The following is a 23413-nucleotide window of genomic DNA, read 5'->3' as shown; positions in this document are numbered from 1 at the left end:
TATGCTCAAGAAGCATTTCAGTTTGAGCTTCTGAAGAAGTCACATCTCAGTGTCACAGCTTGTTAATAAATTATCTTTTAGGGCTTCAAAGTCCCAACTCTCTATGGCTGTGCTGGCCAAGGGTAATCTAGGAATTGCTAGTCCAAAAAAGTAAATTTCCCAAGCTCTGCTCATTCCCCTGTCATAGGGCCAACCTTAGGTAAAAGTTTGGTATCAAGATGTAGTAAGTGCTGGGATCAGCTGGATAGCTCTGTGTTTGTAGATCACACTAACTGAAGTGAGCCAGGTTTGGGAGAAAAATAATAAGGTATGTACTTTATTGATATCCTCATCTAGATTAGATCTATTGAATCAATTCTTGAAGAAAGAATTAATGTCTCTACTATAGTTAGGATTACAAATATGAGTCAGATCCCTGAGTCTTTCAAAATCCAACAGTTTGTTTGGGCACTAACTGCTAAAATAAACCTCCGCACACACAAAAATAGACTTCCACTATTAATACTACCATATGCTCCTTTTCCAGTTCCCAGTATGATTTTGTTTGTTTGGATCAGGTGTGGGAATTGTGTCGTGAGGATTGGATGCAAACCTTTGGGAGGTCCTTCAGACCATCCCACCAGCCACCAAATTCCCCGTGTTCCCCCTTAAGTACCTTATTTTGTTCTAAAAATGTTTTTCAGTGGAAAAAAGTGCTGAAGTGTTTTTAAAAGTATTTGCAATGCTGTTTCAGGCACCCCTCCCCCCAAGCAGCAAGGTGTCATGGCCAGTCAAGATCAGCTTACAAACAGAGAAGGGCTGAGAGTGCTTGCAGGGGCAGATCCAAGAGGATTGCAGAGAGGCCTCCACTCAGTGCCAGAGTTTATTGCATGATCCCTTTGTGTGATTGCTGCTGGCTCTGGCTCCTTGTATCTTGACTCCTTGTTGCTTTGACCTTGGACTGGACCCTTGTTATCTTCTGGCTGCTTTGATCGTGGACTGCTTTGACTACTCTGACTCCCGGTATCCTGACTTCGGCTTGGCTTCTCGGACTGCTCTCACGCTTACTTCTTGCAAGGTTCTGCTTCCACTTGCTAGGCTAAGCCATTCTTATCAGCGTGTGTCAGTGTGTGCTGGCCGCAGTCCAGGACACAAGGTCTCTTCTCTAAAAGGCCTCAAAGCTCAGTGAGAATGATGTGATGTCACTTCTGGTTAAAAAAATGGTTACTGCAGCAATACAATGGAGCTCAAGCAGAGGTTAGAGTAGTCCTACCCCATTTTGGTCAGCAGGAAAGTTAATCAGTTACAGCCTATTTGGAATGGAATTTCACCAGTAGAAGCTGGTGGATTTCATTTTAGTGGGGTTATGAATCTTTTTGGGGTTTTAGTCTGACTGTAAAAGGAGCTAACCAAAGTGCTAAACACTATCGTGCAATAGAGCACCTTGGACAGTTCCTTTAGGGTTCTTATACACCTTAGATAGCTAACCTACTTTTATTTTTTAAAACATTAGAAAAATGATCAGCCTGGACGCTTACCGAGAGCAGCAGCAACAACTGCTAATACTAATGCTAAAATATGGGAGGAAATCATTACTGTTACACTCAAAGTAATGCGCTACAAGTAATGTAGTTACTTGCAACTCATTTCCAAGCACTGGACTTTCTGAGTTGCAATACCAAGATGGTAAAACTCCACCTGGAATGAGTCCCCCTTGATGACTTCACTACTGACCTTCAGATGCTTAGTGAAGACCCTATTCTTTATACCACTTTTATCTCAGGTCCCAGGTGTATAAATAAAATAAATAAGCTTTCAGTGTTTTTTAGATGTCTCTCTCCTAATTTTGCTGAGATTGCTGGCTTTTGATTCTGCTTTTGTTCCTGTTTGTTCTGAGGTTCTGTTCTTTTCTGCATATCATTAATGTACTTATTTTTTCTTTGTTATATTTGTTATATTTGTGGGATTTTGTTATATTTTTATTGCTTTTTTACGCTACTTAGTGTGCTCTTTTAAAATCCAATGTAATTTTAACTTATAACAAAATATAATAAAATTAATGTTTCTTTGGACCTAAACACACTGCAGAAATAATCCAGTTTTAGACTGCTTTAGCTGCTCTGGTTCTGTGCTAGGGAATCCTGGTAATTGTAATTGTGTCACCAGAGCTCTCTGACAGAGAAGGCTAAATATCTCACAAAATTACAGTTTCCAGAATTCCCTAACATTGAGCCAGGACTGTTAAAGTGGTCTCGAACTGGATTATTTCTGTAGTGTGTTTTGGACATTTATTGTAGATTGATTTTAATGTATAATCTAGGAATAAAGATGAGCAATATTGAAATAATACTTTAAAATTCCATTTATTTACACTACCCAGTTAAACAACTCCATGTGTTTGCAGAAAAAAATATCTTGATTTTTAAAAAATGCATTTTTTAAAATTTAGAAAACTATTCAATTTACAGGAAAAGCAGGTTAAAAAGGAAAGTTTTTGCACACACTGTTATTTTTAGTGAACTTATTCTTTACATTTTTAAAGAATCCATAGAATTCTTAAAATTCCCATCACAACATTCATCTTCAGCATTATTTAGTCTCCCCATTCAGGCGAGTGAAATGGCACAGCAAGCAGACTTATTCTTTGTAAGACTTTCTGTTAAATGGGTATACAAATATATCGTCTCTGTTATTTTTTTAAAAAAATAAATAAATTATATTTTAAATAGTTTTGTAAACCTAATCCACCTTTTGATTTTGATCATGAATAATAAATAAATAAATAAATAAATAAATAAATAAATAAATAATAAAAGTGCTCTCATCACCTAATGTGCCTTACAGCAGTCAGCAATCATGCTTCCTGCATCATGCATTATTGGTGTCTGGGTAAAAGAATAACTATATTGCATTTTCTGCCAGGTTTTTGTATCTCATGTTTGGCTGAGACTGAACCATTATAGCATGAAATGAATTATATGAAACCTTTCTTTTCTTTCTTTTTCTGCTTTTGTCAAAGACAAGCTGAATATTGCAGCATGAAACATCTTCTGACTGCATCCTCAGACTTAAGACTTAGATTTATATAAAATTTGCATATTTGTTTTTTGAGCCATCAGTGTGACCTGAAATATGTAGTGACATCCCCACTTTTCATCTTAAGGGTATAGTAAATAGTTAAAGAGTAGATGTCTCTAACATGTACCTTCAGAATAAATTCTATTAACATTCACTCAAGCATGACAGTCAGTGTATATCAGATATACTGTATTATAGTTGACTTGGTGCAAACCCATAATACATGGCATATTTTACTTAGATTTTTTCCTGTATTAAAGAATCAAAATTATTAAAGTCAGACAAGAGACAAGTAGGGGATGAAAAAAATCAACAGACAAGGAAAATACTATGTTCCCCCCTGTAATAGCATGAGTAGCTTGTTTGAAATGTGTGTAAGTGAATTGAATGAAAGAGATATTTGTGCTTCAAATTAGAAATCAGACAGACAGAATACTTTAAGCCACAAAAAGGACACACAACTCACAAACAGTAATAAAAATGCAAATACCCCAAGCAGTTCCCATTTTTCATTAATTGAATCCACTTTTTCAAGGAGATCATTGGGCAGTGACACACCGCTTCTCTTCAAAGCTTCAACTTTACTCAGCAGTTCCATCTTTTTGGGGTGTCTGATTGACATTTCAACACTGTACCTCTAAAATGGAAAACAAATGGGTTAGGCGTAAGAAGAGAAAACGTTTTTTAATGAATGAATGAATGAATAATCTTAGAAAGCAAGATGTTTAAATATAATGGCAATCTCCACTGTTAATATTTTATGTTTGTGTAGCTCTTAAGTCATCTTTAACATTAGACTTACAAAATGTCAGTTATTATTGACAGACGTGTCACTATTGGCAGGCTAGGCACTTTGACAACATCTGCAAATCCATTATTTTGTTTTTTCACATTTGAGTGGTTCTGGAGAGAGAATGGTGACCAGTCATTTACACTGCTGAAAGAAAATGGATACATGGAAAGGCACTTTAAGGGTAGAGTCTAATGTTCCCTTATGGTCCCAGTTTCTTAGAGGAAGCAAATGTTTTTCCAGTCTTTCCCAACTTCAACGTATCTATTTGGATCTAAAAATAAATTTTAGGTACAAATAAGAATTTAGCTATGCCTAGGTTTTTTTATAATTACTTTACTTTGATTGCCACTTAGACTAATAGAAGTACAGAGTTGGAAGAGACCACAAGGACCATTTAATCCAACCCTCCGTCAAGCAGGAATAAACAATAAAGCACCCCAAACAGATTACCAACCAGGCTTTGTTTAAAAACTTCCAAAGAAGTACACTCCACCACACTCAAAGGCAGCGTATTCCACTGTTGAACAGCTCTTACCATCAGGATATTCTTCCTTATTTTTAGGTGCCATCTTTTTTCCTTTGCTTTCAATCCAGTGCTCTGGAGCAGCAGAAAGCAAGATTGTTCCTTCCTCAATATGAAATCCCTTCCAATATTTAAACATGGCTATCATGTTACCTCTAAATCTTATCTTTTCCAGGCTAAACATACCCAGTTTCCTAAGCCACTCCTTATAGGGCATGCCTTCCAGACTTTGTCCCATTTTGGTCTTCCTCCTCTGGCCTACTTCCAGCTTGTCAATATCTTCTTGAACTGGACAGAGTATTCCAGGTGAGGTCTGACCAAGACATGACTTCCCTTGAACATAGAATCATAGAGTTGGAAGAGACCGCAAGGGCCATCCAGGCCAACCCCCTGCCATGCAGGAAATCTCAAACAAAGCATCCCTGACAGATGGCTATCCAGCCTCTGTTTAAAGACCTCCAAGGAAGGAGACTCCACCACACTCTGAGGGAGTGTGTTCCACTGTCGAACAGCCCTCACCGTCAGGGAGTTCCTCCTAATGTTGAGCTGGAATCTCCTTTCCTGTAGCTTGCATCCATTGTTTCGGGTCCTGTTCTCTGGAGTGGCAGAAAACAAGCTTGTTCCCTCCTCAATATGACATCCCTTCAAAAATTTAAACAGGGCTCTCATATCACCTCTTAACCTTCTCTTCTCCAGGCTAAACATCCCCAGCTCCCTAAGTCGTTCCTCATAGGGCATGGGTTCTAGACCCTTCACCATTTTAGTCACCCTCATTTGGACACACTCCAGTTTCTCAACATCCTTTTTGAATTGTGGTGCCCAGAACTGGACACAATATTCCAAGTGAGCCCTGACCAGAGCAGAATAGAGTGGCACTATTACTTCCCTTGATCTAGACACTATACTTCTATAGATGCAGCCTAAAATTGCATTGGCCTTTTTAGTTGCCACACCACACTGTTGACTCATGTTCAAATTGTGGTCTACTTGGACTCCCAGATCCCTTACACACGTAGTCTCATTCAGTCAGGTGTTCCCCATCCTATATCTGTGCATTTCATTTTTTCGCCCTAAGTACAGTACCTCACTAAGTGCAGTGATCTACACTCTATACTCCTACTGATGTAGCCTAGAATCACATTGGGCTTTTTAGCTGCAGCATCACACATGTTAACTTACGTTCAGCTAGTAAGACTCCCAGGTCCCTTTCATGTGTACTATTGTCAAGGTAGGTCTCCCATCCTATATCTGCGCATTTCATTTTTTACTGCCTATGTGTAGTACCTTACATTTCTCCATTTTGAAGTTCATTTTGCTACTTTTGGTCCAGCTTTCTAATCTGTTTGTCATTTTGAATTCTGATCCTGTCCTCTGCGGTATTAGCAACTCCACCTTATTTGATGCTATCTGCAAATTTGATAACATGCCCTCTCGTCCATCATCTAAGACAAGTCATTGATAAAGATGTTGAATAGCACTGGGCCCAGGACAAAACCCTGTGGCATCCCACTAGCCACTTCCCCCCAGGATGAAAATGAACCATTAGTGAGCATTCTTTGGGTTTGGTCTTTTAACCAGCTACAAATTCATCTAACAGTAGCATTTTCTAGCCCACATTTTACTAGCTATTTTGAAAGAATATAATAGAAGACCTTATCAAAGGTCTTGCTGAAATCATGATACACTACACACACAGCATTCATTTCATCTACCAAGCTTGTAATTCTATATAAAAAAGGAGGTAAGATTAGTCTGGAATGACATGCTTTTGAGAAACCATATTGGCATTTCTTTCTAAGTGCTTACAAACTGTGTATTCTAGAATCTTTCATGGTATTGTCATCAGGCTGTCAGGTATGGATGGGCCATTCCCCCTAGATGCCTAAGGATTTCCCCCCCTCCTACTATTGGGTTCCTGTTCTCTATATAACTGTCAGCTATTATCTCCACCACTTGATGAAAACTTGATGAACCCCAAGAATACTATCCTCCACCCCCACATAACTCAGTTTAAAGTCCTCTTGATCACATTTTTCAGACCCAGCAAAAACATTCCTGACAACTGTTGTGATATCTCAGACCAAATCTCCTCTTATCATTGAAAGTACCATCAGCATCAGAAGTGGCTGACCATGTGACAGGGAAATGGAGTGCTACTTGAAAAACTCAAACCCAACTCAAACCCGTATACACACAAAACTAGTTGTGCAGTTCTTTAATCCTCATAATGTGATTGGACCAAATGTTAGTCCCAAACTAGTCACTATTGGAACAGAGCAGCCTCTTAATCTGCATAACCTGACCATAGATTAAGAGGTCAGTCTGACAAGGCAAAGACATTCACAAACCCATCATTAAGAACCATCGGTTGAAAATGTTTACAAGAAAACCATTTTTCTTATAGACTAAAATCCAGAATAATACAAAGAAGCATGAGCCAAGAATCAAAGGTTTCTGTTAAAAAAGAAAAGTCTTCCTATGGTAGGCAACCACCAGAAAGGGAGCAGAGGAGGTCTCTTCAGGAAAGTGCTCCACAACTAGAGTACTCCAAAATACCATTTCCAGGGTTCAAGGTAAAAGAATAGAAGAGATGGAAAGAACAGGAAAGGAAATGATCTTAGTAAGTTGTAGGGGTATAATTCTTCACTAGGGGCCTGAGTAGACAGGGCAGGATAACATGGGCAGAGTCCATGCTATCCTGCCCCTAGTGTTCACCCAGGTTCGTCACTGGCATGGGGACAAGCAGGTGTTCAAATAGCTGTCCTCATGCCAACCCAGGACCTACTCCTTACCTTTCTAGCAGGCGATCGATATGAGAAGCCTCCCTAGTTGTCCTATCTAATGTGGAAATTAGACATGGCCACCTTGTGGTAGCCACGTGTCCAGGGACCCCATGAGACAGGGTGAGTAGAGGGCTTCTCAGGTAGATATCCCATGGAAAAGTAAGGAGCATGGAGGGTCGTCTGAACAGCCCAGTTTTGCCGCAGAGTTTCTAAGAAACTCTGGACAAAACCAAGGCTATTTTACCACAACATAAATCTTCTTTACCTTGGGGTCAGACCAGATCCTCTGGATCCATGTCTGCACAATAAGGATTGGGCTCAATCCTGACATGGGTTTTTGGGCCTGTGTCATCTAAACCCGCTGATGAGAGGCCAGGGGGGAAGCCAGGCCATTTGGCCCATGTAGACAACCCCTAAATGTTGTTGTTGTTTTTTAACAAGGAGTAATTTAATCAGTTTTCTTCCTGCTGCAAGAAAGTTTTTGAAAGCTCATTGCAATTTGCAGCTTATTCCTTGCTCCACCCACACACTCTCCACCCATACACAAATTTACCAACAGGATAAGTATGGGGAGAGGGGTTGTGTACTGCAGGGAGTCTGTGGGGACACCACAGCAGAAAGTTGCATTGCACTGATCCTGAGGGATGCCCAGTTCCTGTGCAAAGGACTGGATACTCATGGTCTGAAATATGAGCAAGTTTTATTCCTATTGCAATAGAAAATTTTGTACTTTCTCATATAACAGAGTGGAAGTTCTTTTATATGAGAGTAAGTAAATGTACACATTTAGGAATATTACCAGAATGGGGGTTTCATGATTCTGTGCCCTCTATAGCAAAGCATTTGACTGTGTAGATTACAAAAAGCTATGCATGGCTCATAAAGATGCAGGAGTGCCACTGCATCTGATAGTCCTGATGAGAAATTTGTATTTAGGACAAGAGGCTACTGTTAAAGCAGAATATGATGAAACAGAATTGTTCCCAATGAGCAAAGAGTTCAGGCAAGACTTCATAATATCACTCTATTTGTTCAACCTGTATGCAGAAAAAATCATATGAAGAGCAGAGACTTGGAAAAAGGAGGAGTAAAGGTGGGAGGAAGGAATGTCAACAGTCTAAGATATGTAGATGACATCATACTACTAGCAGAAAACATCATGGGCTTGGAACAATTACTAAGGAAGATCAAAAGTGTAAAGGCAGGATTACTACTGAACATAAAAAAATGACCATGGAGGATAAACATACATTCAGTCCAGACAATGAGGAAATCTAAATAGTAAAAGAGTTCCCATACCTTGGGTTAAGCATTGATCAGAACAGAGACTGCAGTCAAGAAATGAGAAGAAGACTAGAAAGAGGAAAGGCAGCTATGAAAGAACTAGAAAAGATCCTAAAGAGTAAAGATATACAACGGAACATTAAAGTTATAATTGTTCAAGCCATTGTATTCCCAATCATCAAGTATGGGTTGAAAAAAATAAATTTATTTGAGATGTGGTACTGGAGTAGAGTGCTAAGGATACTGTGGCCAACCAAAAAGACAAACAAATGGGTCCTTGAACAGGTCAGATGTGAAATCTCCCCAAAAGCTGAAATGATTAAATTAAGGCTGTTGTATTTTGGCCACAGCATAAGAAGGCATGACTCATTAGAAAAGACAATAATTCTAGGAAAGGTAGAGGGCAGTAGAAAGAGAGGAAGATCAAGACTCAAATAGATAGACTCAGGGGCTGTACCGACAGCCCCTAAGGGGAGGTGAGATGCTGCCACTATCTTAGCTGGATCAGGGCCGTGGCAACCACATGCTGCGCCCCTGATCTGGCCTTTCCATGGTGCAAAAAGGAGCTGCAAAAAGCGGCTTTTTGCACTGCAGAAAAGGTGCCATAGCTTCCACTGCCAGTGCTTTTTGGCACTCCTTTGGTGCAGTGCATGTACATGCTGTGCCAAGGGAGTGCCATGACGCCTTCCACTGTACAGCATCGTGCTGGCATGGGGGTGGAGTCACCACATCCCCACTCCACCCCCATGCCAGTGTTTATCGCTGGTCTGTACAGCCTCTCAATCAGGGGAGTCATGAGTCTGAAGCTACAGGACTTTGACAGAGCAGTGGAGGATAGGGGATCTTGGAGATGTCTCATCCACAAGGTTGCCATGAATTGGGGTTGACTCAAGGGCAGTTAGCACCAACCACTGCCCTCCTTCTCCAACTTAGTGCTCTCCAGAGGTGATGGATTACAACTGGCCGGGCTGAGAAGATGGAAGTTATAGTTCAAACAACTGGAGAGCCTGGAATTTAGAAAATACATTCTATGCTGTGTATGCATTGAAGTGTTACAGGGTTTGTTCATTGCCAACAGTTCAGTTAATCACAACCTGGCTAGTCTGGATAAGATTCTATAGCTGCATCAACACTACAAAATTAATGCAGTTTGACACCACTTTAATAGCCATGCCTCAATGCTATAGAATTTTGGGATTTGTAGTTTATTGAGCTATTTAGCCTTCTCTGTCAGAGAGCTCTGGTGCTACAGCAAGCTACAAATTCCAGAATTCCACAGGATGGAACCATGACAACTAAAGCAGTGTCAAACTGCATTGATTTTGTAGTGTGGCAGCAACCTTTATAGTGCTGTTGATGTGTGAAGCTCCATCAGTGTACATATACTAGATCTCCATGATGATAAAGTCTCCTTTTCCCTGCACTCCAGTGTAGTGCGTATGCACACTCTACAGCCAACTGCTAGCTGTTTGGGTTGAAATGGAGGTGCAGTTGAGTGCCATGCAGCTGTCTTTGTACAGCCAAAAAAAAAAGCATTATACAAGGAGCTATTTGATACCTCCTTGCATAACATTTGAGAAAGTACTGACACTGTCATAATTCCTGGTTAAGTCATCATCAAGAGGATTCTTCTTTCTGTCTCAACAAACTCTTTCTGACTAGCTCAGTGTCCTTATTTCTGTTTTTGTTTCTCTCACACACCCATTTATTCTTCCTGTTCAGTATTTTTTAAAAGGTTGGGGAAACTGTGCCAATATGTACATTTTATTTGGGTACTACTATGAAGCACAATTATCCCAAAAGCATTTAAAAGGCCTACATAAATCATGTGAACCTATTAGTAAATTGCATGCTAAACATTATGCTTTCTTTTCTTCAAACTCAGAGAAGAAAGCTATTCATGTTGTTGTTCCAAGGGAGGAAAAATTAAAATCAGGGTAAGTATAACAAAGTCAAAGTAGACTAAAGAATGTTTAAAACATGGGTGCTCTTGCCAGATCCATGAACATGTATGCTGACAAAACAAAACAAAAATACAATTGAAGGGTACTTAACAGAAAACAAGAAAGGTGTGAAATCGCTGTTTCAGCTAATAGATCCTTGGAATTTGCATGAATATGTTTGCATATTGTTAGTTTCATATTTTAATCTTTCATTTGCACTGCACATGAACATCATTTGTATTTTGCCAACTTCAAATATTAGTCATTTGTGGATCACAGAGCAAAATGTTTTAAATGAGGTGATTTAAAGCATTTCTCATTATTAATGAACACTGATCAGGTGTTGGTGTATCCAAAATAAGCATGAATATGCATAACAGGCAACCAAGGGATTGTCTAGATTTATAACAGAAACTTGTCTTTTTGATATGTGAAAAGAAACCAGAAGCTGTAGTTTCTAAAAATTTGCATTAACAAGAGGCAATCAGCTTTGGAATTATGGGACTGGATCACACAGCAGATAACCATTTTCCTTGGCTAAAATTGCCAACAAGTATGCTTGTTGGCTCTATATGATTGCCTTTTCAGATGGAAAGGGTGACTAGGGGAGATTACAATCTGCTTTGTGTAATCTGATTTCTATTTAAAGATGATATAGCTGAAAAGGATTTACATAATTATTTCCATAAGTATGCATAATATCAAGAGAAATCCAAGTCCATTTCAGCTAGGCACTGAAATCCAGTTGGTTTTACTTCTTTTAGTTTTTTCTTTCTTTCTCTGGCTGAGTGGATTAATAGACTAAGGGAGTCCTCTAGCTGTCTGAGACTGTCGTGGATTTGGCTAGTTAATATTTTCTCCCTGTGATAGGCTGGGTTTAACCACTTTGGGCTGCAAAGGATTTTGGTGACACTCTTGAGTTGAGGGAGATCAAGAACTAAACAAAACAGGTACCATGTGCTTCTTAGTCATAATGCTCCAGTTATCATAAAAGCTTAATGCATATCATTTAATTTTTGTGCTAAATATACTGGTTTTGCTAGGCAATCTAGTACAAAGAAAGCCCATGACAGATAATATAAAAGAATACTATATTTTTGAAAGATAAAAATAAAGAAGTCCTGCTTTCTCTATGCTGTCTGGCTCTGTCACCATGTAACCTACTGTGTAAACAGCACGATGAAAGATGCTGGTTGATTTAAAATGTATTATACAGTGGCAGGGAAAACTGCCAAAAAATCCATTTAATTGCAAGAGATACTGCTTATGAAAAGAACAGTCAGTATTGTATCAAGGTGTAGGAATTAAAGCAAAGTTATTTATTCGAATGTGAGAAAAGTACCTACAGCACTGCCGAGTGAGAGTTCTACATGGTATTGCTAATGTGTGTGGTTTTTTCTGCCTTTACCCATCAAACACCTACACTCTCAGGCAAAATTAGCTACCCAGCTCTATCAGTGCGGCACAACCCCAGTCTAGTAGGACTCCTTTATCCTGTGGTGAGAAGATAATTTAATCTTCATATTCATTCTACCCTCAGCATTAAGTGAGCAAAGGCTGCTCCATTGTGACAGTCTGCGAATGTTATGATATAGATTACTGTTCAATAGCCAAAAATGAGATTAAGAATTCTAAAAGTCACAAGATTTCCCCTTCCTTTCTCCTCTTTCCCTCCATTCAACAATAGCTGCAATAAATAAAATGATTAATATTTCATGTTCCACTGCACTTAGCTGGGAGGAAAAAAAATCCATATATGAGACATATATAATATGACACCATATTATTCATTAATTTCAGGGATTGAGAAATATATAACAATGTAGTCAGCTGTGTGTACCTATACGAACAAATGGGGATTGCTTTATTTTGAATCTACTTGAGAAAGAGCAAGAAATGCTATTGAAGCAGAGAAATTTTGACTCCCCCCTTTCCTCCTCCTTCCCCTGTGTTCTCCTCCTCATTTAAAAAAAAAAACAATTTAATTTATTTAAAAATGTGCCATTTATTCACATTGTTTTTAATTTTGTTTTTTAAAAAAAACACCTGAAAACCCATTTGTGGGAGCATAACCAAGATGTTTAGAAAATATTATCTAGAGAAACTTCTGAGGCATGTTTCCTAAAGTTTTCTACTTTTCTGTGTGTGTGTGTGTGTGTGTATGTGTGTGAAAAATCACACCCCAAATTTCTGTCCAAATAGAGACTGGGACAATGCCTTGAAACAGCATTAATTGTCACCATAGAAACCAGAAGAATAAGCTATTTTGAAACTGGCCTGGAAGGCCCTCATTGAGCAACTAAAACATCCCTCCGCCCTTCCTTCAGTGTTAAGGAACAAGATGCCTAGTCACTGAGAGGTCAAAGAAAGAAATCATCATTAAAGATCTGTGGATGTCAAATGTGTGGTAAACAACAACAGCAACAACAGCAACAAAATATCGGTACTCATTTAATAATGTAGTAAGACTTCATTGTATACACTTTTCAAAAGAAGAACATCATCAACAACAAAAAAGAAAAAAAGGAAAAGGAAGGAAAGGAAGGAAGGAAGAAGATCAGGGCCAAGATACATATTCCCTCCCTGGAGCGAAACGTTAGGGCAATATTATGCGGCCCTTGCTCCTAAAGCTCCCTGGGAATTCTGTTGTTGTAATAAAACTTCAGAAGCGGAAAGGGAGGGGGAGGCTGCATGATGGAATTCAAAATAATGCTCTAAAAGCACACAGAGAGATTAAGACATCCATTGTAAGACTTTTGTATGGTGCTTCTGTTGGTTATAGTGAAAAGAGACTAGACATACTGAACACACAGCAGAGCTATGGCTATAAAGGAGAGACAAATTAAACCAGCGAACATTTCTCTGCTGCTGGAAGTAAGCTACATTATTTGGAGAGTTTTTCCTTTTTCTGACGTTTCACTCAATCCACTTTCTAATGGTTTTAGTGTCACAATATTATTTGCTAATTTCAGGAATTAAGATATATGATTGCGGCTTACCTAAACCATGCTCAGCACATTTTTAAAAGACAGTCTCTTGTAGGAAAATAACTTTCAGCTATAAATACACACATATTATAGATAAATACATATACATATGCTTCACAAAGAATTCCTCTCTATCCAGTGCAAAATTCTTACTGTTTGTAACACAACCCTGTGGATATACTCTCCAATTATATTCACATGTGTACATTGCATTAAAATATCCACATATGTTTATTTCTGTATTTTGTCTGCCATCTATCTACATAGATACTCATGTTGTGTTTTCTGGCTAGTGTTTGTCTCTTCCTAGGCTTCATGGTGGCCCCTTAGGAAGCCCATGCCTAATGCCATTCATCGATGGACAAAGCCTCTTTTTATTCCAAAGTCCAGGGTCCAAAGCTCAGCTGTATACATGCAGAGTGAAGGAATCTGCTAGAGGCCAGACTACCCTTCACAACAGCTCTTAGACATCCACCTTTTTCATAATACCAAAGCGAGACATTTTACAAACAGTTCAGAGGCTTGGTTAGATTTCATACACAGCCAATACAACCAGAATGTCTGAGCAGTGTTCAGGTCCTCAGATTAGTGTTTTGTCTGGACAAATAGCAGCCATTAATTCTTGCAAACTTCTTGCATTCTCCTACTATCAAGTTATGGCAAATAATTGCACAGGAAAATTATAAAAACTCCTACAGTTGTCCTTGTAAATTAATAATAAGTTTTCTTGATTGGGATAAATTTGCTGCTGAGCCTTAGAAAAACCATTAAAAAGTGCAATGTCATTTAAAACTGCCAGAACTCATATAGCAAATTACATCTGAGGCTAAGAATTTGTTTTCTTCTTCTAGCTTATTCTGTTCACATGATCTAGAAATCACATTACTTTGGCCATGTATTGTTAATTGGACATAGATTGCATTATTTTTAATATAAATCAAACTACAAATATTAAAATGAATTGCAAATCCCCTAACAGAGGATCATAAAACAATCTTTTAAAAAGTATCTCTCATTAATAATTTAATTCCAATTATATCACTCTGAAAACTCAAGGAGGGGACCAGTAACTTAGTCTTTTTCGATCTTTCTTGTGAACAAACAACAACAACCTCACTGCTTTATTCCCATACAAAAACCAAAGCTCAGTAGTCGAACAAGTGCATAATAAAAATAATGATTTTGTTTCAATAGTTCCAGATAGAGTATAATGTATATAAATCGGACAGTCCTTCCATCTCCCCACTCCTTCTATCACTAATATAATTCTATGGAAGATATGCTCTAATAACTTTGTGGACTCATTTTTGTCCATAATAAAATAGAGTATTTATACCAATTGCTCTGCTTTTGTGAAGGAAAGTGATCCGAACTATTTAAATTTTTTTTACTGTAACTATAATATCTTTTGTGCCCTTTAATGAGTTTATATTAAATATTTAATACTGTTTGGGGCATATCCAGTACCACCAAAAACAGTTATATTCCCAGCAGTCCCACTGTTTCAGGCAGAAGGCTTGATTGATCCTCCTAGCCTGAATTGAGTAGAATGAAAAGAAGCAGTTGGAAAATAGCTGCAATCATTTAATGCAGATGACCTCTGACAGGCTCACAGCTCTTCTATCTGAACAGAAATTTGCATGGGGTCTCTGTGCAGAGGAACAATGTAACCTAAATGGTAGACAATCTTTATTCTAATGAAGTGGGTGTCAAGGTCAATGTAAAACTGCAATGATAAATGGTGCACCACTAGGCAAGAGAAGTTGCATAGGCATTGTACTGCTTTCACGTTAATTGAAGGCTGAAAATGCATGGAGTGAAAGCGCAAGACTCTTCTCACTATAATGTGTTCAAGCAAAAAATGTTTTCTTCAGGCAGGACTCTGGACCACAGTTATGAATCTTACTGCAACACCACCAGCAATATAAATACAGTGAGTTTAAGCCAAAAAGCTGGAGCACGGCACTGGGTTGGTTTTGGAACAAGGGCTGTTATTAGGATGCTTTCTTTCTCGACTAACAACTTCAACAATCCTCTCGGAGTGCCAAAAGAATAACAAGTCTCCAGACACCTAATGTAATTCCCATGAACCTTTTGCTATTTAGGAGATCTGTCTTTAATTAGTTCCAAACAAGCAGCCCTTTAGACAACTCTTCATTAGATACAATTCCTTCTGAAATAACTGTACAACCTCGACCCCCTCCCACCCCAGTTGTACTCCAATGTTATTATTTTTCCCTAGGTTCTAAGTTTCCTTGTTAGTATACAGTTAACATCTCCAGGTGTCTTTTGTTCTGAATAAGAATTAGACCAGTAAAACTGGGTTTTGTTATGCAAAGGGTGGTATGCCTGGAGTGGGAACTAAACTACAATCTGTTATTGTGGCTTTGTCAAAATGGCAGCGCAGCTATAATTATGGCACTTCATCAGTCAATCAAGTAATTTGTAGAAGGCAGTACATTTTGTCCCATAAAAATGAGAAAGACAGTAAGCTGCTTTTTAAAAATCCTTAACAGCTTAAGCCTGTTAAGGGTATATTGTTGTCCGCTAATATACTCATTAGAAGCCAAGAATTGTAGCCTCACCTATTCAAACAGGAAATGCTGTTATACTATTAGATATGCAATTATCATAAGATTCATACAGCATTTCCAAATGCATATCATATAATGCAGTCTATTTTAAAGGATTTTCTTAACCACATATCTTCAGACAGTTACATTTCATTTACATCACCTCCTTCACAATTTCAAGCTGATTTTCTATTAATTTCAGATGTTTGATAACGTGGCGAATGAAACACACAAATACAAAGCAATACCACCTCCTTCACAAATTCACAAGAAGCCTGTGAATTTCGTAACACACATAATGCATTACTCACTGAAACAGCCCAAAGGAGGCAACAGAAATTGTTTCTGAAGACCCCATGTTTCCTATCATTGTTAAATTCTGTTTTTTTCCTGAACTCAGAGTTCTGTAATAATATTAAGAATTACTTGTTTACTTGTTGATTTATTTTAAATATTTATATCTCGCCCTTTAACCAAGTTCTCAGGGTGGGTATCAGTTATAATCTGCCACTGATTTTTTTTAAAAGTGCATTACTTTTAATCCTAAGCAGTTTTATAGTGATTGGTGAGTGCTGTCTCAGCATTTCTTATAACAGCCCTGCAAGATAGGCCTGTGCTATTTCCTCCATCTTGGGGGAAGAGAGAAAGCTATCTTACAGCTGAAACTGTGAGATAATATTTTGTCTATGACGGCCAACCAGTGTTTGTTGTAGAAACTTAAACTAGGGGCATCCAAGTTCATAGTCTTTCATCAGCTCTCTTTTAGAATCTGGATATCACACTATAGCAGGACACAATCTAGAGGGGTATTTACTCACAAGTAACCCCATTTTTCAATAACAATTGCTCCAAGTAAATGCATTTTTATTCCATTAGCCCTGCTCAGAGCCTCATCTTTAGTGGTGTCAGTATGAAACAGTGCTTCATATACAGAAATCAATTTCCACAATACTGCAATCAAGAGAATATACTCCTGTATATGAAAAAGTATATCGTATAGGAAAATGTTACTGATGAAACTGTTTAAAAAACTGTACAGCTTCATCTGTGTGTGATTTGTCAGGTCTGAAGCTTTGACGTGCCCAAGGGGCAGACCCCAGCGGGGAGTAGGCTGCAGAGCTAAATAGCTGTGAAAGAAGTCTTAATGTAGGATGGAATTCAAACTAACCTTGACATGACCTCAGGAAAAATATGCAAAAAGTAAAATGAATGCACTCTGCAAGATACATCCTAATTTTGTGGCTAGACTGGTTAGTTTCACAAACATAACTGAGACGTTAAAAAGCAAAATAAAATATGAGGTAAGGAATTCAGAGCAAAAACTTAAGCAGGGATGATATGTACCGTGAAGGCATGTGAGCAATTTGGAAGGAATCCAGATAAAAAACCAACACCGAACAATATTGTTGTCAGCCTGTCTATTCAAGAAAATTGTTCTTCTTCTTCTTCTTCTTCTTCTTCTTCTTCTTCTTCTTCTTCTTCTTCTTCTTCTTCAAGATTGCACAGAAATGACACAAAGCCAAGATTACATCATTGCATTACAAAGTTTGTTGTGACTTTTATGCCAAGCAAGTCCCACAGATCTACTGGCTGATGGTGGTTATTCAGCAACACCTTTTTAAAAATAAAATAAAATCCAGTACTATTACTAGAAATATATATGTTAATGAAATATCTTTTTACTAATCTACACTGTTACTTTATTCTGGAGGTTATCCACTTTAAGCAAATAAGGCAACTTCACTCTATATCAAGATGTATTGCCTTGATATAGTTTTGATATATTTCTAGCCTGCATTGTTCTCTTTGTTCAATAAAGTAGAAACAAATCTATCCTAGGTACAGAGGCAAACATTGACTTATTCACTAGACAGATGGAAACTGCAATTGACTGCTACATTATTTTTGAAAAGCAATGCCATTAGCTTCAGGATTCCACTGTAACGTGTTGGTTACTGAGTCCCAAAAAATGTTTATAAAAGCCAAAATACCAAAGTTTGATCCTTAGGTTATGATCAATGGGTTATTTCAGACCCTTGGAATAACTAAATACTGAGTAAGCCTGTGGATGTACTGCTGTGGAGGAAGTAATGGCTTACCCATTGTGTACACTGTTAAATGCACAACTACTTGGCAGTGACATATACAAGTTTGGTGGCAGAATGAATGTGCCTCCATGTGAATTGCTGCCAGGAAGCAGCACCTGTAACCATGGATATGGTGGATCAAAGATGATTTCCTCTGAGCTGTTATCCCCACAGTCATACTGTGGGAGTAATTTGAAGCAAACCTGCCCAGGGACAACACAGCTAGCTGTGTTGGTCCACTACAATAAATATCATAAAGTCAGTTTACCAAAACTTTTATCAACAGAGATGTATGTCAGTGACACTGTCACACTTTAGTTGCAATGATACAAACCATGGATTGTGCCACTGCAGCTGGCACAAAACTTCAGGCAAGTTCACATGAGAGTTGAAGGCTGGCCTTATTTATTTATATTATTTTGCAATGGGAAGATAAAACACACATTGGGCAGATTGCTTATTCACAGGCAAATCTATCCTCTGTATTCTTCTCTCTCTCTCTCTCTTTTTTTTTTTTTTTTTTACTGATGATCACATTTTCACATAAACCGGACAGGAGGGGCAGAAAGCCATGGGAAAGACATGAAGCAATTTAAGCTTCACATAGGAAAATACTCTTTGAAGATCGAACTGTTAAGATTCCACAAATCTTTGCATTTTGTATTAATTCACTGGAAATATCACTACCAAACAATATTACCTCTATTTTTCTACCATTACATTGGCTGATTTTGCAAGTTTCAAGCACATACAAAAAAATTCCCTATATCTTATTCAAATTGCCTGCATAAATTTGCATGGCTTATGTAAATGTATGTATTTCTTAACATAGTTGATGTGCACAGAAAAGAAAAGAATATTTTTCATCGAGAAATCAATAATATGTACAACCTGATCCACAACCCTGACTCAACTGAGCAGTAAACATCTAGTCGTTCTTCAAATACTATTATGTCAGCTGTAGGACTATTCAGAAATGTAAGTCACTTGTCTTAGGGTCACCATAAGTGGGAAATGACTTGAAGGCACACAACAACAAACAACTGAAGTCACTTTATTTACAATTTATTATAGCCTTTTGTAGCACCATGGCCAAATTGCATATTCTAATAGGATACTATGGAGTGAATTATGGATTGTGCATGAGTAGCTGTGTAAAATACTAGAATGATTTGAGGTTTTTTTAAAAAAAAAACAACTCAACTTTTCTTACATTTAGGATCTTGTTGTAAGTACTGAAGCACAAAGTGTCAAAACAAATGGAATCCCTTGGATAACCATAGACCAAGACTTTAAAACATAATCCAGATGTTTGGCTTTCAACTTCATTCACATTTACAGAAACATGAAACCTATGAGAAGCAAAATGTATCCATACGTATTGCATTAGTGGCTTTTTACCACTAAATTAAAAATGTTGATATCTGTTTTTCCAAAGCAGAAAATGATTTAAACTCAAGTGGGATATGATATGATGCAGATCTTAATGTTTAGAAATGATTACACAGTTTAGTACTGAAAGCCTGATTTTCCCACTGCTCCACATGTCAAGAGTTGCTGCACCAAGACTTTGTACCAGTGGACAAAACAGATTATTGAAATTTTAGTGCCATAGCTGTACAACCAATCATGGCATGCCTATGTGGGACTGGTGATACAATCTGCTACACTATCATTGCAAGAGGACAGAATATTTTCATATCTATTAACCATGGCATCAACAGAGAATCTTTTTTTTGTGTGCCAAAATCCCAACTGACTAGAACCAGAAAAGGGGGCCTTTTCAATAACAGCACCTGAAAGCAAATACTTTTCCAGAGAGTTCCACCCATCTCTAATGGTTTTCTGCCAAAGTGTGAATGAAACTGTTCTTTTTTACATCTTTGTTTCTTAGTGATTTTAGTGAACTTTGGCTGACAGGATTTTACTGCTGTTCTTATGGTTTTATCTTTCTCATTTTTCATTTCCTGATTCTTCTTTTGAGGACTTGTATTGACTGTATTTTAATTTCTGCCTGTCTCCACATCCCCTCTCCCTTCAAAGATACACCTTTTTTCCCCTCTGTATTTGAAAATACAGATTAGACAGACAGACAGACAGACAGACACTGACCATTCAAGATTCTAGGATGGTGGAAAATATGTAACAAAACCCATAAAATATAATAATAAAACAGTAGAAGTAAGAGTTTTAAAAATAAAATAGATTGACTGGTTTAACATGCCTGGGAAAGCAGAAGAGGTCTGAGCTGATGATAAAATTAATAATAAGCAAAGGTGGCACCACTGAATCACCATGTGGAAAAAAGGAACTTCATTCACAAATTGCACAAAGCAGAGCCTACCCTGAAAGAACCTATCCTTGACAAAAGGCTACCCAGAAAATCTTATGACTTTCTAATCTAAGGAGAGGTTTTTTCCCAAGTATTTAGTTTTTAAAACAATTGTGTTTTAAAGAAACAAGCAGGATTTCTTATGGTTGAATTACTGTTTTCTATGCTGAGTAGAGACGATAGACTCAAAAACTGATCAGTCCCTCTCTCAAACTGTCTTATTCCATTTCTCTAGACAAAAATGGTTTATTCCATTAGACAAAGGTGGGCTGAGCCTGCTCTTAGATACGCTAAAGATGTAAGAGAATGGATTAGAATCAGAGACAATGGCAATGGATATGTTTTAGTTCAGTGGGGTAGGGAATTTATTTCTAGTTTTAATCTAATTTTGGTCTATTGACCCCATCTCCAAAATAGGTTCGACACCCTGGATATCTTCTTTAAGGTTCAGATGAAAACCTGCAGTAGATTCATCACTTCCACTGACATGGAAATCATCAGCTGCTACTGCTCAGAACTGGAAGAATAATAAAATCCTGAATATAGATAGAGTTAGGGAGCTAAGATAAAGATCTTGTGGATCTAAGAAGAGGATTAGGAGTTGATGACAGGAAATGGCAGGAAAGATTCAAGGCAAGGCAGATGGAGCTGGTGAATTTGATGCCACAGTAGCATCAAATCCATTCTGAATCTTACAATGCTCCTCCTACATCTGCTCCAAGATCAATAGGTGATGGACCTTAGTTCAGTGCCTCTGGGGCAGAACAGATTAAGAATGGCAGCATCACAAACAATGAGCAGGGAGCAGTACTTACAAGACAAAAAGGATACAAGGAGGAAGACCAACTAACAGGGTACTGAAATAAGTTGACCAGCCTGAAACCAGTGGATTTCAGGCTGGTCAAACAGTAGCTCTGCTCTAACTAACCGAGAAAGCAGATTTCAGTTAAATGAAGATTTCTACTTGAGTCTGTAGCATAATGAAGCTTGGTGATATTTCAGTACCTATAATATGCGTCCAAGTTTCTGTATGTCATTACTTTTTAATACAACACTTTGTGATGTGTGTCTTTATTCTATACTATGGTGAGAAATTGTGCAGGATTTGCTGCCCATTTCCCCTCTCCAAATGCACCTCCAATTCCCCTATGGGCCATATCTTTGACAATGCTCCCATGTTTTCATTGGAGTTCTTCCCGAAATGACAACTTGAAATGACACTGCATCACTTCCTCTCACCATTTTGAGAAGGACTCCAAAGATAATATAAATGTTTTGAGGTGGTAAGAGGTTCTAGGGTACTTTCTCTGGAGGATTGTTCTGTTTATGCATGTTTGGGGAGCGTTTCTGCATGGGTTTCAGGTGAAATATTTTTAGGAGAAGCTTGGGTTCTTGGTAGAGCCACAAAAGTGGAATCCAAAAGCTGACCTTTGTTCTATAGCAACTTAAATACCAGTTTATCAGAGGCACATCTGCCCCTTTGCTTTAAAAAATTGGTGTTAGTTTGATTCAAGCTAGATTCCTCCTCCTCCTCCTTATCTATCAACAGGCATAGAGTGAAACACTAGGACTGAGAATGTGCTATGTAGCAAATGGTGGTTTACTCCATTCTCCTCAGCCCTGATGAATATCCTTCCCCCAAAGCTGCTAGGAAGTCTGGGAAGGAAGCTTCCGTTAACACCCTTTCAGTAGGCTATTTGTGTAGGCTATATAGATGCAAAGTACTAGGAAATCAATGGGGCTTCAAATTATTATTATTATTATTATTATTATTATTATTATTATTATTAACCTTTATTTATATAGCTCTGTACATTTACACAGCGCTGTACATACAATCTTTTTAATTAGATGGTTTCCTGCCCTCAGGCTTACAATCTAAAAAGACACGTCAAAAAAGGGGAAGGGAATGGTGGTGGGGAAGGGGATCAAGTCCAGAAGTTCTTCTCTACCTCCGAGGCCTGGACCAAGGGAGATGGATGGGAGGGAGGGATCAGCTTCTTAATGGATAGTTAAAACGAGGCATCCTGGGGCAGAGAGGGGCTCACCTCTGGGAATGCTTCTCTATAGTCTTTAACTCAGTTTTGAAACTGGTTAGAGAAGAGATGAGGTGCGAACGTAGGGGAAGAAGGTCCCAGGAGTGAAGAGCAGCAAGTGAGAAAGGACGAATCCAGGAGGGGGCAGTGGCAATCCTAGGCTGGGACAGGAGACCTTGACTACCAGAACGGAGGGTTTGAGTAGGAATGTAAGGAGGAAGAAGTTCAGATAAATAAGGAGGGGCCAGTCCCTGGAGGGCTTTGAAAGTCAACAACAAAAGCTTGTACTGGATGCAGAAGGGGAAGGGGAGCCAAAGAAGGGAGGACAAAAGAGGACAAACATGGTCAAAGCGGCAAGTGGATGTGATAATATGTGGAGCTGAATGCTGGACAGAGATTAAAGGATGGAGGTGAGAGAGAGGAAGCCCTGTCAGAAGAAGGTTACAATAATCTAGTCACGATACCACTAGGCCACGGACCAGAGTCTTGGCAGCAGAGGCTGAGAGGAATGGATGGATCTTGGCAATGTTGTAGAGAAAGAATCTACAGGCCTTGGCGGTGGCCTGGATCTGGGGAGTAAATGACAGAGAAGAATAAAAAATGAAACCAAGACTGCGGGCTTGATGAACCGGTCGTCAACAGAAACAGAAAAGGAATATTGAAGGGTGGGTTTAGGTGGAAAGACAAGAACCTCTGTCTTAGACATGTTGAATTTCAAGCATTGAAGCTGCATCCACTGAGAGATAGCAGTCAGACAAGAAGAAACTTGCTGTTCAAGCCCCAGCGAAAGGTCAGAGATGGAGAGATAAAGCTGAGTGTCATCAGCGTACAGATGATAGGAGAAACCAAAAGAACTGATGAGTTTCCCTAGGGACGATGTGTATAGAAAGAACAAAAGGGGACCCAAGACAGAGCCCTGGGGAAGACCAACAGATGAGGGAACAGAGGATGAAGTTTGACCACCCGTGACCACTGCAAAAGATCTATCTGACAAGTAAGATTTAAACCAGTTGAG

At 38.5% G+C, this 23413-nt stretch overlaps 1 protein-coding gene across 7 annotated transcripts in view; it reads right to left on the bottom strand.

The window, feature by feature from the left end:
• Positions 1 to 23413, bottom strand: part of AKAP6 (A-kinase anchoring protein 6) — a 330076-nt gene that overhangs the window by 66382 nt on the left and 240281 nt on the right. For 6 of the 7 annotated variants that reach the window (XM_089522088.1, XM_089522091.1, XM_089522084.1 and 3 more), the window contains exon 10: positions 3548 to 3694. In XM_089522088.1, the coding sequence (XP_089378214.1) occupies positions 3548 to 3694 (147 nt within the window). The remainder of the gene's footprint in view (positions 1 to 3547; positions 3695 to 23413) is intronic. The other variant, XM_089522087.1, reaches the window with a different exon arrangement.

The sequence above is a fragment of the Sceloporus occidentalis genome, unplaced genomic scaffold (assembly GCF_023333645.1).
Source record: "Sceloporus occidentalis isolate IW3139 unplaced genomic scaffold, rSceOcc1.0.p SCAF_4, whole genome shotgun sequence".
Lineage (NCBI taxonomy): Eukaryota > Metazoa > Chordata > Lepidosauria > Squamata > Phrynosomatidae > Sceloporus > Sceloporus occidentalis.
This window is presented reverse-complemented; position numbering and strand designations above follow the sequence as displayed.